General features: G+C 42.5%; 1 protein-coding gene across 1 annotated transcript in view; it reads right to left on the reverse strand.

The window, feature by feature from the left end:
• Positions 1-12,611, reverse strand: part of NPNT (nephronectin) — a 77,801-nt gene extending 65,190 nt beyond the window's left edge. Inside the window, exons 1-2 of the mRNA XM_088020091.1 lie at positions 12,541-12,611; positions 10,265-10,365 (exon numbers count right to left, since the gene is read on the reverse strand). Of these exons, the coding sequence (XP_087876217.1) occupies positions 10,265-10,365; positions 12,541-12,611 (172 nt within the window). The remainder of the gene's footprint in view (positions 1-10,264; positions 10,366-12,540) is intronic.
• Positions 12,612-14,306: the final 1,695 nt, after the last annotated feature.

Below are 14,306 nucleotides of genomic sequence, written 5' to 3' on the forward strand. Positions count from 1 at the left end.
CTTTCTTTGCTTCTCCCAAGGAAATCGGGTACTTCCTGGATGGGTGCCCTCTTAAGACACACACAGAGCTCTCTCTCTTGGAGAGAGAGACTATCTGAGGACATGTGTGTATCAGGGTTTGATTCCATTGCCCCTGGGACTGCATGACTGCAGGAGAATCAGTGCTTCCTCACACCCCAGTGAAAAGGAGTTAAGTTTGAGACTGGTTAGGAACATGAAGAATACTCACCACAGATTCTGCTTTGAGTCTATTCAGGCCTAAGTGGCTTCTTTAAAGCAACCCTTCATGAGATTCAGGGGAACTGGGATAACAACCAAGGGTCATTTTGGCTCCTCTGCATATCTGTAACAATCCAGAGCTCTGGGGAAATGAGCACTGGTCAAGGAGTTTGTTGTTCCTGAGTTCACTGGCCCTATTTCGTGGAACAGCTCAAGTAGGATAAATGATGCCTGGAAGCAATGTTTGTGCCTCCTCTCTTATCCCAAGCCGTAATTTGCTTAGAGATGAGTAAGACCATAGCAAAATGGTGATGAGCTTTTATACTGATATCCAATGAATACAAAAGTAACTTATATAAAACTGATATAAAAAAAAAAATTCTCCCACCGATATATTTGCAGAACCTCCTTATACTGGACCAGAGGAAACATCTATCTACACTCCATTCACAATTCCTCTGGATACCAACTCTACCAACTGTTGACTGATGTTTAAAAGACACAGGAAGGAAGGAAGGAAAGATAAAGAGGGGGAGAGGAAGAGGAAGAGGGAAAGAGAGAGAGAGAGGTAGGTATGGGGTAGACTTTAATAATACAGCAAACTTCAGGATGTTGTTAGTGATCCTAACTTAAAACTGTCTTTTCTAACCTGAAATTCTCCATAAAGCCCTAAAGAGTTCACGAATAACAGATATTCTGGGCTGGATTGAGCAGAGATATCAGAAAGCTAAGTATGTAGATAATGCTTCTTAAACTACCCATGAACTGCACTTTTAGAGTAGGGGGCCTCATCTTAGATCAGAGCATCTTCCATGAAATAGCTTTGTAAAACCACCACCGGATTCATGACAGAAATGCTGTGGCCCCTTGCACTCCACCATTCACTCCCACTCTGTGACGGACCACATGAAAGTCTTCTTTCAGAACTACATGTGGGAAAAGCCATGATTTCCCCCAACTAACTGGTCTGATTTTCCCCTAACAAACATCATGAATTATATGAGCAATAACACTTCTCTTTTTCCATTGGCTACCAGAAGCTAACAGCTAAATTATAAGACATAGTTGGGATCCTATGCCTGACACATCTACATGTTAATAACTCTCCTCCTGACAGCCTACCTTTTATTCTATCCTTTTCTTTCTCCCCTAGCCCGTGTTAATTCTGTTTTCCTATTTTATTGCATGCATTCCTGAAAGCCACTTCATATCCTTCCCCAAAGTAGAATATAAACAAATAGAAACAAAGAAACAAATTCTATTTCTCTTTTAAACTATCTTCTCAAGGAATCATAAATAAAAAGTGGCTGAACAGAAGGTTTCCACTGTGTCATATTATCCATGATTTAATCTCCTTTAAGTAACATATTTTATAGAAGATGATTTATAAAAATGAGTTCTTCAATTACTGTACCTACATAAAAATAGGATGTCCCTATAATTCTCCCACATCTAAATGTATATAACAGTGATGATGAATATGCAAAGATATTGACTGCAGCACATTTCATAAAACCAAAATATTGAAAATCACCTAAATATGCATAAATATTTAAATTTATTAGGTATATTTAAAAGGATGAGTCAAGTTTACATGAACTGATAAGGACTGGTCTCTAAAATGTAATATATGAAAAAAGAAATTTAAAAAATAAAATAAAATGTAATATATGAATAAAGAAGATACAGAATAGTTCTTACTTTATGCTATCAATTTATAAACAAGGATAATTCACAGATGCTTACAAATCTCTGCAAAGATCAATAGGAAACAGTTCCTGGGGGTTGGAGCTAGGTGTCAGGAAAACAGGGAAGTTAGAAAGACTTACCTTCACTACCTTCTCTCTCTCTTCGAGTCTTTTAAATTTTTCACTTAAGCATGCATTTATTTTGTTAAATAAAATGATTTTAATACATAATTACGATAAAGATTAGAATCACTAATGGAAAAGTTATGCCTCTATGGTTTTAAATTCACTTTATTAAAGTATTCTGACAAAACAGTATTTTAATATTCCCTGAAAATCTTTTTATCATAACAGGTCTCCCAAAAAACTTTATTCAGATACTAAACTTCTACATAATCCTCTCTAATAATAAAAAAGAAAATTCTCTATACAAAGTGATAAAAATTATGACTGACCTATAAATAAAAGGTCAATGAATTAAGCAATTCCTAAAAGAATGTGTAAATCTTTCTTACGAGAAAAAAGACCTCACATCCATAAAAAATACATAAACAATTGTCAGGCTGCCAGGGGGAAATCCTGGCAAATGGACAAACTGCACTCCATCTTCCCAATATGAGCCAGTTGCCTCTGTTCCAAGAGGAAACAGATGAAAAAGGGGGTCAAAGGTCCTTCAATGACCTACCAGAGGGACTTCTGAGGGAAAGAGTAGGGATCAGAGTATCCTAGAATCAAGCAACAGATCAGATTCTGGATATGGAATTTCCAGAGCTTTAACTCAGCATTCCAATCCAGTCTTTTCCATTACTATTTACTACCAAGTAAGAAATCACTGGCCAGTTGGTCAAAACCACAAATGTATATGCCATTTGATCACACATAAAAAGTTATCTTGCAGAAATACTAGAACACATCCAAAACAATATTGCTTCATTGTATATTTCAAGGTAACTTATTTTAGAATTGTTTGTATTAGTAAAAGATTAGAATCAACACAAATGTCCATCAATAAGAAACTGATTAATAAACTATGGTATAGCCATGCAGTGGAATACTACAAATCCATTTAAAAAAAAAAAAGTGAGCAGGCTCCTCATGTACTGATGATAAAGAAAGCTTTCCAAGATACATTGTTAAAGAAAAGAAGCAAGGTACAGAACAATGTATACAGTATATCTCCCATTTGTATAAAAGAGATGGGGTAGAGAAGATATAGAAATTTGCCTATTGGTGTAAAATCTTTCTGAAAGGCACACAAAAAAGCTGATAATATTCCCTCTGAGGAGGTATATTTGAAGAAATGCATTTTCTCTTACAAAGTAAATATTTTTAAAAGATTGATGGGAAAAAACTAAACCTGCATCAAATTGGTGGGAAAGGGGTGAAAATATCTGGGTGTGGTGGTGAGGAAGGAGGGGAGAGTAGTGAGGATTAGGCCATCAGAAACCTCCTCTCCCTCCCTTTCATCTCCGCCATGATGAAGGCCCAGCCCCCACGATGAAGATCTTCCATTACTTATTGAGGGATGCTGCATGCAATCACTCAACATCACCGGACTATCACTTTAAAAGCATGTCAGAGGGAGAGACGAACCATGAGAGATGATGGACTCTGAAAAACAAACTGAGGGTTCTAGAGGGGAGGGGGGTAGGGGGATGGGTTAGCCTGGTGATGGGTATTGAGGAGGGCACGTTCTGCATGGAGCACTGGGTGTTATGAACAAACAATGAATCATGGAACACTGCACCAAAAACTAATGATGTAATATATGGTGATTAACATAACAATAAAAAAATTAAAAAAAAAAAGAAACTATATTTTGGAGTTAAAAACATGAAAATCACCTATGTTAAGAGAAATATGTCAAGAGAGAAAAAGATAAAGTAAATGTGGTTACAACGTTAACATACAGAGAATCTGGGTGAAAGATATATGGGAATCCTTTGTACTATCCTTACAACTTTTCTGTAAACTGGACATTATGTCAAAATAAAAAGCTACAAGAAAATAAAAAAAAAAAGCATGCAGTTGAGTTCAATGGACTCAAAATGCATACAACATGAATTCTACAGATAAAAAGTACCCTTCAAAAATTCTGTCTATTACACTTGCTATCACAGGGACTAAGGGAGGTAAAACACACTTATGTTTTTCAAAGCTTATGGGACAGTTTTCAAGTAGAAATACAGTGTTGCCTCATTGGCAGCAGTGAGTACATGGTGTATTCCTTCACTTTCTGCAGCAGCACATCTCTGTGGCCAGTATTTGAAGGCAGATCTAGAGGCTGACCTTGCAGCGCCTAGAGTGTTTCCCTTTCCGTGACCTGACCTCCCAGCTTAGGAAGTACTAACATTTCTAATCCACAAAGGTTAAGACCTTCCCAGATTAACTTTATGAGGGGATCTTAGGAAATGAGTAGATCTTAAAAGTATTATATAAAGATCAGTTCCAATAGGAGAAAAGACGAAGGAACAAAGTAATTTCTGTGAAACTTAACTTTCAAGACTACACATACTCAAAACTACCTGTTTGAAAAGGTCAAACTTCTTCAACACTGATTTTAGTTTGGAATCTGCATTCCAAGACCACTTGAAGTTACTGAAAGTACATGGTGTCCTTAAATAAGCTTTCCACAGAAAGTGGTAGTTGAATAATCTTAATCAAAAACTTTACTTCTTGAGGATTTGGAGATGCAGGTTTATGCTAAAAGTAGTTTTAAGATTGTCCACTGCCTTGCTTTTATTCCTACCAGAAAAAAAAAAAAGGAACCAGAATCTGCATTACCACCCCCAAAAATAGAGAAGGAAGCTAATGACATTAAGACAGTGAAGTGTCTTAGCTCCATTAAACTGGCCCCAAGACCTGCTGGCCATCTTCAACATGGCTCTGGGCAGTAAAGGCCACTTGAGACCCCCAGTTACTCCTGGAGTAGGTATAATTATGTGGGTACAAAGAAGGTTTACCTGTAAAATGCTAATTCACATTCAATGAAGGTCACCGTAGTTGTTGACTACAAATGGAAAGGCATTTACTAGGAATAACCTCTCTGTTGGGGAACGCTATGTACGGTCTTTAAAGCCAATTCCAGTATTTCTCATTTACTCTTGATTATTTTAAAGAGAAGTGTTCAGAATCTAAATAATCAAAGAAAGGTATAATTTATATAATTTTGTGATGAGGGACAGGGAGCAAAAAAAAAAAATAAATCGTGTTCCACTGTCACGATTAAGTTTTTGAACCCAGATATAAGTAACAACTGAAACATGAAATTTAAATGTTTCATTGACAAAATCAAAATCTCTGCTTAAACTAATAACCTTTTCATTTGAAATATGGAAATTTAACAATTTGCTCTTCAGTCTTTCAACAGTCCACAATCCTAAGCCAGTAATATATATTATCCAGCAAAATTATTTAACAACTCCAAAAGTTTCAGAATAAATTACTGTTTCTCCGTCCCCCTGTTGCACTAACCTATACATTTATTTAACATTGATAAGAATTCAAAAGTTTCACTTTCCCTGACAATTGTACAGTTGTAAATTTTGGAGGGGGTAGGAGGAAATGAGGTTTAGAACTAATAAAGCAAAGTCAAACTCTAGGTATAAGTTTTACATCTTTCCAAATTTTTCAGAAAAATGTATCAGAACATCTGCATTTTGCCTGGTTTTAAGGAAAAATGATACAAAAATCACCCTAATTCACATAATTTCCTTCAGAAACCACAAATTGCTTAGTGACAGCCAAAGAACTCAGAAACTAAATAGCTTTGTTGAAACCTGGAACTTGTCATATTTTGAATTTTAATCTTCACACCTCTAAAAAGTGCCTTCAACAGAAACACTACTGTCATAGCCACATACACAGCCAAATCTGTAAACAGAAAAACAACCATATGGAAATATAATATTTAGATCCTCTATACTCTTTCTACATTAAGGAAGCTCTTTAAATAGCTAACCAGGTATATAAGTTAGTGACACTCATGTGTCCCAAACTGCTTGTTAGTTAAGAGTTGGTTCCACAGCATATGCGGGTTTTTTTTAATAAAATACACAAACCCTGAGAAACCTTTTTTACACAGATCTCCACGTGGTAGGAGAAATTGTTAAAATCATTAAAGTGAAGCGTACCATTAATATGTGGGAAAGTGAAGGAATAGAATAATTACAGAATAAGAAACAAGTATTTTGTAACACTCCGAGTAATTAAGGTGCTGTGTGCTGTAAATATGTAACTATCAGTGTGTTGTGATTCTCATCTTACCACAAAGAGCCACATCAATAGTCCATAAAGCCCAAGACAATTAGAAAATCAAGTTTTAAATTCTCAATGTGTAGAGACCGGTTTATGGGTCAAGAATGGAGGTGGGTGGGGGGATGGGTAAAATAGGTGATGGGGATTAAGGAGGACACTTGTGATGAGCACCGGGTGTTGTATGTAAGTGTTGAATACCTATATTGCACATCTGAAACTAATATTACACTGTATGTTAACTAATCAGAATCTAAGTAAAAGCTTAAAAAAAAGAATATAAAACAAAGAATCAAAGGACAGAAAGAAGGCAGGGTATGACCTCTAAAAGAACTATGAAAACACAACCTGCCTGCTTCTGGACTAGGGCTTGCTTTCTGCAGCCAGGCAGGAATGTTAGGCTAGAATGTCAGGTGGCACAGGCAGGAAGCAGAAGACAGCTCCTACGCTTGTCTGGGTAGCATCCTTCCTTCCTCAGTCCCTGAGGGAAGGCTGAGAAGTCTGGCTGAATGCAGCTTTGTGGCTAGACACTGTGACCAGGAGCGGAGGCTGAGCAATACGAGCTCCCTGCAAAGTCACTGGCTTCTCCAAACAAGGCCATGGAAAGGGGAGTAGCAAGTGAACATGAAACGCAGCATGTTCTATGTCAACACATCTCTTCGTCTCACAGGAATAGGGTCAAAATGTCTTACATATGCTCGACCAAATGGATTAAACACCAAAGGGTCACTGCACTAGGGCATGAGATATGATAAAAATATATATACATATAGTGAGGGTATGGTCTCCCCCATTTACACATCTTCTAAGGGATAAATTGGGAGGTTCTATGTCTAGGTGGAAATAGCCTCCTTTTGCTTTGCTGTGCTAATTTGAAGGAAAATTCCTAAGTGAATCATTCAGAAAAACAAGAACCAGAACTTTACTAAGGAAAGGAGAATGCTCCTCACGGGTAAGGACTCTGAAATGATCTAAGGGTCAGAAAGACAAAAACAATTTTCACATTAAATTTCCCAGAAGCTCTTTGGAATTTTTATAGGTAGTCCATTACCAGGTATAAGAGTTAAACAGCAAGGCATTTTCCCTTGAATAAATGTAGTGACAAAAGTTTCAATTTCATAAAAGCTTCCTTTAAAAACTAATCAGAAACTTTCCATTTGTCCCCAGCAAGCCTATTTGGTGGTGTTCTTCCTACTTCGAGCTGACCTCTGGCCCCTACATTCCTCTACCTGTTTATAGCAAAACAAAGACAGGGGAGCTCTAAGCTGACAGACATTTGTACCATCTGAGATTCTGAAAACACACACACACAAGGAGACATCCATCTTTGAACTCGTTTTTACAACTCTACCATCTACAATATTAATGGTAAAGATCCACCTGGCTTTTTTTTTTTTTTTAATTTAAAGGCATTTTATTTTATTGTAACATGGAGAGCCTTAGAATCATCGTTTTTATTTTGGCAGTAAAATGCAAAAATACATTTAGCATGCCTAGAAAACAAAGAATCTGATAGCATGGGTATGTCCCATCCCATAACACTCTTTCAAAAGCAGTATTCCTTTATATTTCTTTACTTTCATCAAACACATACATAGCATTTACTCTGTGCCAGGAACTGCATTAAGTGCTTTAAGAATAACTCATTTACACCTCATTTACGGTCCTACAAGGTATTACACTATTTTGTATCTATTTCAGAGATAAGGAAAATAAAATACAGAGAAGTTGAATGATTTGCTCAAGGTCACACAGCTAATAAGGGGTGGAACAGAAATTTAAACCCAGGCAGTCTAGCTCGAGTCCATGTTCCCCTCCATTAGGTTGCCTCTCAAACTTTCACCAAATCCAAGCTGAGATGAACTGTGATTTGTGCAAGATCATCTTATACGTTTTTATAGCATTACCACTTCAATAACTGACTTACCATTGTTATAGCTTCCTCAGAATCTCAAGGAGTACAAAGAAAGAAAAGATAAATACTATCAAATACTGTGCTTCACCACTTTCTGTTCTGTTAGAAGCAAAATGATGTATAGAAGATAATAAAACGGTGTCTCATCTCTGCTGGGAAAGCTACTCTGCTAGGAACCTACTTGGATGTTTAAATTCAGTAAGGCCACTGTAACTTGGAAAGGTCTTTACGCTTGTTCAAATTCAGACTCACCCAGCTGGTGTATACCCGAGAAAATTTAATTACGTGTAAAAAGACAGAACAGCTCTGAGAGGTTCTTTCTGGGGAATTCCACAGTTGATGAACCTCTCAGAGACAGAGGAATTTTCTTATAGTGCATTGGCAGAGCACATATGTACCCGGACACCCCGACACCCCTGCCTCTGCCGACTGCTCTGGCATTCTGCCACCAGAGAAGGTGTGCCCCACTGTGCTCAGGGCCTTCTGCCAGAGCAGCCTTGTCCTAGGTAGGGCTGGGGTACTGTGCACACCCCAAAGCACTTCAACCTTCATTTTGGGAGTGCCCTGCCAATTAAGACAGCAAAGGAGGAAATTACCTCCATTCCTGCAAAGAAACTACTCATTTTTTTTTTTTTAATTTGGGAACAGTGTGTGTTGGGCCACCCTTTAATTATCAAAGCCGGATTGCTCTTCAAACTCCAGCCCTGTGGCCTCTAGCTATGCAAATACTGCTGACACCGCCGTATAACTGGCAGAAGTCGACTCTACCAGGTACCATTCTCCTTTTGGACCATCTTCCCTTAAAAACAATTAACCAGTAGGGCACGGCAGCTTTGCCTAGTTCTTTTGTTTACTGGAAACTGGAGTTAGCATCATTTCCCCTTATAAAAAGAGGCAATGGCCTAACCGTGCAAAAAGTCTGGCCCAGTGGCTTATAGGTAATAGACAAACCTTAATCTCTTTTCCCTTTCCATATCCAACCAGGGATGTTAACCCGTGACCATTACTCTCATTCCTCTGCATAAAGGTAGATATCATGCACAATTCTTAAAGATGAAAACAGCTGTGGGAATTCCTAGCTTTCCGGAACTTAAAGCTACCCAGTTGCTCCCACCACCAACACATCTCTAAGGCAGGCTCCACCCTGTCCAGCTCCAGCCTTCTTCACTTCACTTCTCTATTCCTCTAAGCTCCTTTCTCATGAGCAATAAAACACCGGGATGTAAGGAACCCAACTTCGTTCCCAACATCTCACGAGACACACCAACCTAGCACAATGCCCCAGGAATTCACTCGATCGTTGTGGATTCTCTCGTCGGGGAGGTGGAATACAGTTTTGAGATCCAGATAAAGTTGCGGGGAACAAATTTCTCAAACTTCCATGATGTGGCTCTGATTTCTACCATTAAAAAATCCATGGAAAAGGTAAAAATCAGTGTTCTGATTTGGCACTTATTACATGATGTTTTTTACTTCTAGAACTTTTTTTTTAAAGATTTTATGTATTTATTTGAGAGAGAGAGAATGAGAGATAGAGAGCACAAGAGGGAAGAGGGTCAGAGGGAGAAGCAGACTCCCTGCTGAGTAGGGAGCCCAATGTGGGACTCGATCCCGGGACTCCAGGATCATGACCTGAGCCGAAGGCAGTTGCTTAACCAACTGAGCCACCCAGGCGCCCACTTCTAGAACTTTTTTCAGAGATGTTATTTGATTATGGTGGGTGGTCCATTTAGAACACAGTCAATACAATCTCACTTCAAAAAAAAAAAAAGGTTTACAAATAGGTCACTTTCCACAACAGGTATGGTAAGGATTTTATTAGTGCTAGAAGGTTGGGAGTCTGTTTAGTGTAAATACAGTCTAGACTCGTTATCTTACCCCCATCTCCGAGTCTGGAGCACAGAAAAGAAAAAGCCTGATGAGAAAACAGGAGCTGGAGATTTTGGGGACAGATGCCACAATAAGCATGGTAGGTGGCTCTCTGAATAACAAAGCTGGCACCTTACTGACTGCTGGCTCAGGTTGAAAAGGGGCAGGGTAAGGAGTCAGGAACTGAAAACTCCCCAGTGGGAACCACACCACCAAGACTTGCTCAGTAATGAGCCCACTGATGTGCAGAGCAAAGCCATGTATGATGGTGGAAAGCCGCACCTCCCAGGGAGCTGAAGCCCCCGGGGATGATACTCACGCTGACACTGTCCCCAGGACCGGCGGGCCCAGCCCCAGCAGCAGTCAATTCTCCCACCATAACGACACAGGCCAATTGACGACACTATTTGCCTGGGCCACCTACCAAACAAAAAGATTCAAAATAAATAAAGACACTATTGAAATTAAAATATTTTCCTGTTATTCTTATTTTTTTAAATTTAAATCACGCCCAACAATTTTCGATGAACTCCTTCATGCCTGCAGAAATTTAAGGATAAAACACATTCAGGAAAACAGTTCTGCTGTGATCTAATTCCAAATTTCACAGAGTTACAACACACACACCACTCTACACACTACACACAGGAGTAGAGGCAAAGGGAGGAGAAGATCCTTTCTTAAATGGAAACAGCATCAGCTAAAACCAAGAATTCTCAAGCCTGACACTCACAGGGTGGTTTCTGGAGCTTGAAATAAAACAGATTCCTCAAAGACCCACACCTGTTACTTGGGGGAAAACCAGTTTTGACTGATTTATCATAAACTGAAAAGTATTAAATAATATGACATGTCAAAGCAGAAAGAAAAAAATCTGCCTTTTATTTCTGCCTTGGAAAGGGGCACAAAGACGGGACCTTCCTCAAAAATCAAATGAAACAGACCTCTTTCCAAGATATGACTCTTTGGCAGAAAATGTTCCCAGAGAAAATAAAAGAGTATAAATAAAACCAAGAGAAGTTTAAAGTGTAGCTAACATCTCAAGTGTCCTCGTGGTTTGAAACTTCTCTGCATCAACAATTCATGTTATCTTCCTCACTCATGTTAATAAGGACTAAAAGTATTCAATTTCAGTATACCAATTTATCCACCAGATTCCACTTTCACACCTTATTTGGTAAATCGTTTCTTTGTTTAGAGTCACACCTGACTTTTTACCCCCAGAGGATCAATATTTTAATTGGCTGTTTTAAAATTAAAGCTACCTTAAAATCTTATGCATAATCATGTGATTTCTGTATTTCCTATTGCAAATGTGTGTGCCAGAAATGCACAACATATCCGAATGTGAGCAAAGAATTGCTTTAATAAAATAAAATAGCCTCTGGCCGCTACCCACATTTTCTTAAAACACTCCTAATCTTTCCAATTCCCGTTTCTTTTATCTCCCCTTATGCCCGCAAGCCCAAAGTACAAAATAACCCCGAACTCTCTATTTCCTCCGACCAGGTGGTAAACAAGTGATTGCGCTTTTCCTCCTCAGCTCTCCACTGGTTGCCCTCCGTTCCTGTTCCCCTCCAGGTGCAAGCAAGCCAATCAATCGTGGAATTGATTCGTTCCAAGATTACAAGAAACACAGGTGCGGCTGTCTTTAGGGCTGCGCAGAGGGATACTTGGCGGGGTCAGGGCGGGGGTGGAGGGGAGGATCTCTGAAAGAGGAAGACGGGATGGATGGCGGTGTGACCCGGGTTAAAATCTCTCCCCGCTGCTCCAGCCAGGTTTTCGCGCGAGCAGCAGGGATCGGCGCTCGGGGCGGGTCTGGTCTCTAATTGCACGGAGGTGGGGCAACCGAGCACGCCCTCCTGACCAACAGACACACACAAACACACTCACTCGCCCGAGCGGATCCACAGAGCGCCGCGCGCCGCCGCCAGAGGAGCGGCTGAGTGACAGCGGCGACGGAGCCCGGGGTTGTTGGAACCTGCCAGAGCACGCTGCAGCCAGGCTCGCCCGAGGTCTCGGGAGCTGTGTGTGCGTATCATACACAAACACGCACGTAGCGCTCCCCCTTCTCAGTCCTTATTTTGAGTCCACCTCCCTCAAGAAAACCAAGCGCGAAGCCCAATCGCTCCTTCGCCCCCACCCTTTGTGTGAGCGGCCCTGACAGCGTCGACCCGGGCTGTGGCCCGGACACCTGGAAGTTTCCCCGCTCAAAGAGCCGTCTAAATCACACCCGAGAGCTTCCTGGCCAAGGGTGTCCTGCGCATCACCTAGGCTTAGGAGGCCAGCCCGCGCCCTCCCAGCCGAGGTGCCGGGCTCCAGAAGCCTTCCTCCTCCTCCCCTGGCCCTAATTCCCGAGCCGGGAGCCGCAGCTGGGCTCCGGGACTCGCAGGGGACGCCTTTCCCAGGCTCAGGCGGCCACTGGTTGTGAGAGCGGTTCGACGGCTCTCTCCCGCTGACGCCGTGCGGTGGCCCAACTTCTGGCCTGGGAGACGCCTCCCTGGCCGCGCAACCCGGCGGGGAGAGGGGACCCCAGCACCGCAAGCGCGAAATTAGCGCTAGAAGGAGAAGAGGGAGCCCCGTGGCCCAACTCACCTCACGTCGAACTCGGCGGCCGCCTGCAGGTAGAGCGAGGAGCCGAGCACCAGCGCCAGGAGGAAATCCATGTCGGGCGGCGAATGGCGGGCGGCAGCGCCGATGAGCGCCGGGAACAGGTTGGGGGTGCTGGGCGCAGAGGAGAGGCGCGCTCGTCTCCGTGGCTCCGGGAGGAGTGCGGGCGCCGCCGCGACTGCAGCTGCTGTCGGAAGAGAGCGGCGCGGCGCGCAGCCGGGAGCCCCCTCTGGCTCCCTCCCCTCGAGGGGAGGTGCTGCAGGGGGAGCTGCGCCGCCCGCCGGGAGGGGCGCCAGGGGCGGGGGGCGTGCGTGCGCCTGCCTCCCCTCCCTCCCAGCCCCGGGCTGGGGGTGAGGGCGCTTGGCCCCTAGGCGGAAAGCTCAGGAGCCGGAGCGCCGAGAGAAGGGGTGTCTCTTGAGGGCCAGCCAAGTGGGGCGAGCGCCAGGCTGCGAGGAAAGTTTCAAGCCCGGCCTGGGCGAGGGAACGCAGGGTGCCCAGCAGGAAAGGGTGAGCCGGGGAGGGAAGGGGCCCGGGGCGTAGGTGCGCGCTCCACGGGCTCTGCCAGAACAGGTGGTGACCGCAGGGGCGAGCCGTGGCTTCCACCGGGGGGAGGGGTGGGGGGGGGCTGCGGAGAAGCCGTAGACGCGAGACGTTTCTGGGGCTGGAGAGGAGCAGTGTCTGCATTTAGTGAAACCACAGCACGATTGCACGACTTGGACAAATTAGCAAAGGCAAACTCCGGGAGTTTGCTTCTCCCGCAGAGTTGGCAAAGGCTTATTTTTTATTTTGTAACCAACCGAAAGAAATGTTTGGCTTTCCAGTCGAGATTTGTGGAAGAAACGTGCAGACTGTTTCTATCTCTGCCAGCTCAACTTCGAGCACTCTAGAAGGGTAGCAAGGGCTGCCCCTCCAGGGCACGTGCAGGCCAAAGAGGGCGGGCTCTAACTACTTACAGTCTGTGGTGTCTGATCTTGGGGAGATCATTTAGAAACCATTTTAAAAATCATTCTGTTGTTGCAGAGCAAAAAGTATTGTACTAAGATTGTTCGAATGAAAACACGCAGCAATCATCCTAAAATGCACGTGAAAACATATATCCATTGAGTCACCTCTCCTGTCAAACCCTGTCCCAATGAGTCCCCGGTGCAGAGATGTGCCATCTCTCAGACCCCTCAGACCTAATCTCCTATTCTCTCTCTTCCCCTAGCCCATGACCTTCTTGCCTTTCTCACAGACTCCTGGAGCCAGGCATGCACGCCCCTGCCTTTGCGCCAATGACTGGCTGATACTTACGCCTGGACCCAGATATCTGCGTGGTTCACATTCTCGCTTCCTTCAGGCTTTGCTCAAATGTGGCCTTTTTGAGGAATCCAACCATGACCACCCAAACTTAAAGTTGCAAACTGGCCCCCTCAGGATGCCCCATGATTTGGTCAGCTTTGTCTTTTCTCCATACCACTGGTCTTCCAGTGTCCTGTATAATTTATTTCTTGTTTGTATGTCTTCTTTTGGCTAGAATGCAAACTCTTCAAGGGAGTTTCTTTGTTAGTGCCTAGAACAGTGCCTGGCATGTAGTAGGTGCTCATAAATATTTGTTGAATGAGTGTGTTACATTACGAACTTTTTTCTATCTTTATTTTCTTTTTGAGGTTTCTCCAACTTCAAATTTTTAATGGGAAGTTCTGTGGCAGGGTGATCTCACTATCCTGATTTCTTCATGTGTATAAAAACAGGAATTTTATGCAAGAAAA

The sequence above is a fragment of the Eumetopias jubatus genome, unplaced genomic scaffold, assembly GCF_037043125.1.
Source record: "Eumetopias jubatus isolate StellerSeaLion01/CBP00866 unplaced genomic scaffold, mEumJub1_p1.0 scaffold_2, whole genome shotgun sequence".
Classification (NCBI taxonomy): Eukaryota; Metazoa; Chordata; class Mammalia; order Carnivora; family Otariidae; genus Eumetopias; species Eumetopias jubatus.